At 48.6% G+C, this 2,470-nt stretch overlaps 1 protein-coding gene across 1 annotated transcript; it reads right to left on the bottom strand.

Annotated features, from left to right (window-relative positions):
• Positions 1 to 692: 692 nt before the first annotated feature.
• IQCF2 (IQ motif containing F2) lies at positions 693 to 2,225 on the bottom strand. The gene is made up of 3 exons (XM_033209111.1): positions 2,132 to 2,225; positions 1,867 to 1,959; positions 693 to 1,127 (listed from the first exon to the last, which is right to left on the bottom strand). Exons 1-3 carry the CDS (start codon positions 2,147 to 2,149, stop codon positions 747 to 749), a joined length of 492 nt encoding a protein of 163 aa, XP_033065002.1. The 5' UTR covers positions 2,150 to 2,225; the 3' UTR covers positions 693 to 746.
• Positions 2,226 to 2,470: the final 245 nt, after the last annotated feature.

Below are 2,470 nucleotides of genomic sequence, written 5' to 3'. Positions count from 1 at the left end.
GGGTAGAATGGAAGAGATTGTAGGGTCACATCTTGACCAATGATAAAATCACCAATAATTGAGATAAGAGTAGGGGTAGGGGTAATATCAGAGGAAGCCCTGTTTGTCACATGGCCCTTGGGGAGAGGAGAACTAGTGAGGAAATTATAGAGAAGAGATGAGCTTCTGTAAACTTCTGTTTTCCACTGGTCCTTAGGGTTGCCACCTAATCATTAGCATGCCTAGCCCCAGCCCCACCTACCACTAAGGCCAGCCTCTTATCCTTCACCTGGGGCTGCACTGCATTGCTCCCGGGAGAATCAGCCAAATATTGCTATTCCATCTAGGTGCTTGTCAAAGAGGAAACTGAGGCATCCCAGACCCCAGCCGACCTTGATTCTCGGTTGACATAGCAGAGCCCAGTAGTCCATCCATGTATGCAGAGGTGCCCAGAATCTTCAGGAAGATGGAGCCCAATTGCCTCCCAGATCCCCCGGTGAGAAGAAAATAAGGTTGGGAATGGGAACTGGGACTTCTGGCTCTGTCATATATCAGGGCAGACTGGGGCTTCCTATGGCCATTGTCAGTCCAAAACAGGGTCCATGGACACATGGGGCAAACCTCACTGAAATTCTTTCCCAGGGAGAAGAGGAAGCAGCAAGGTCCAAGTCTCAAGAATCCCATTAGCTGGGGGAGCCCGTGAGACACACCAGACCAGGTTAGACCTTTAATAGGGACAGTAGACACAGTGCCCTTCTTGCCAGCCCTTAGGAGTTGATGATCTCAATGTGGAACTGCAGGTGAGTGGCTGTGACCACACAGTGGCCCCGGAGGAGAGCGCAGGTCTGGCAGTTGTGGCATTGCCAGTGGCCCTGGATGACGTAGATGGCGTTGAGCACCTGGCAGTATCGCCAGTGGACGCGCCACATACGGGCCAAAGACTGGAGCTTGATCACTGCCCTCTCTCTGGTTGCGTAGGCGATCAGAGCTGCCTGCCGTTTCTTCTCCAGCACCCTGGACAGCGTCATCCGCCACCAGGACTGAATTATCCAGGCCCTGAGGGCTGCATGCAGCAGGGTCCTGCGCACCAGGGTGCCCCGCCACCAGGCCTGGATCTTTACAGCTGCTTTTGTTATTCTAAGTTTTGCCTAGGCAGAGACAAGAGAGATCACTCAGAAAACTTCCTGCCACTAACTTCTAGGATCTTCCTGGAAGGAGCCTGGATTTTCTCTCTCAACACACAGCCCTTCCTCAGAGTTCAGGGGAGTTAGCAGGACACTGACTAGGAGCCAGCAGACCTGGTGGTGACCTTCCTCTGCCACTGTGGACACATCATCTCAATCTCAGAGTCACAGAGTCCTTCTCCAGACTATCTCTGCAGTGCATGGATCAAGGGAAAAACCATTAGTAACTAGAAGGGTGCATTAGCGATGTGCAGGACCTTGTTAGCCACACTGGGTTTGGAAAGGCCTCATAACCTTCTGGCTGGTAATTCTCTGCTAATTCCAGCCCCAAACCACCACAGGCTGATTTCTGTCTGCCACGACCATACTTCAATACTGTGGTAGGTTTTCAATACGCTGACCACATGTTCTACTCCAAGTCTTTCCATATTTTGAACAGTCTACTCTCTAATTCCAAGTTCTCACATTCTCACCTCTCAGCCTCATGCATTTCTTGATGGTTTTCATTCTTTCCAATCACTCTCAATGTCTCAGTCAGGCCCAGATCCAGACAGCCCAGGCTGAGAAGGGGATGGAGGAAAAATGAGCCAACATTGAATTGACTCCTAATTAGACTCTGGATCCATAAGAGGCAAAGTCCCACACCTCATGATGTAGATATAAATGTTTTGGATTTCTCTTAATTACATGGAGTTCTTCTCACCTTGGCTTTGTGCTGTTTTTTCTTCTGCACTGTCTTCCATTCAATGCTTTCTTCGACATCCTCAATTATAATTAAAATTAAATTGCCTTTGGTCTGTCATCAGAATTAAATGGGAAATACATAAATGAGTTAAGACTGTTTCTCTCTATGGCTCTATACAAAGACAATTACTATTTTAACATCCTCTCTTTTCTCAAGTCCTGTAAAGCCCAGGGAGATACCCACCCACCCCGGTCCACCTAATAGATCTGGCCATGTCTCTTACACAAAATCGAACCCTCATGGCCTGTCCTTAGATGGTTCATTAGCCCTGATTTCTCTGCTTCCCAAGGTCTGGCATGAGTAACATGAGTGAGGAGAGAGCTCTGAATTGACAATTGCATTGTGACATAGGGATTGGGGCATCTGCCACAGAGATGGGTCTCTGTCAGAAATAAACTCTAGGGGAACTTGTACTGTAGCTGGATGAGCTGCAGACAAAACCCCTCAGACACTGGTTTAAAGAAGGAAGAGGCTTTATTTGGCCGGGATCTTGGCAGACTTGTGTCTCAAGAACTGAGCTCCCTGAAGAAAGAGTTCCTGACCCTTTTAAGGGCTTTCAACT

The sequence above is a fragment of the Trachypithecus francoisi genome, unplaced genomic scaffold, assembly GCF_009764315.1.
Source record: "Trachypithecus francoisi isolate TF-2019V2 unplaced genomic scaffold, Tfra_2.0 Lachesis_group0, whole genome shotgun sequence".
Taxonomy (NCBI): Eukaryota; Metazoa; Chordata; class Mammalia; order Primates; family Cercopithecidae; genus Trachypithecus; species Trachypithecus francoisi.
This window is presented reverse-complemented; position numbering and strand designations above follow the sequence as displayed.

Bases quoted from the DNA above. Each gene is read 5' to 3' on its own strand.
- IQCF2 (XM_033209111.1), bottom strand. The intron at 1,128-1,866 runs GTGAGAAGAACT...GTCTCTGCCTAG, and splicing joins AAAAACAGCACAAAGCCAAG to GCAAAACTTAGAATAACAAA.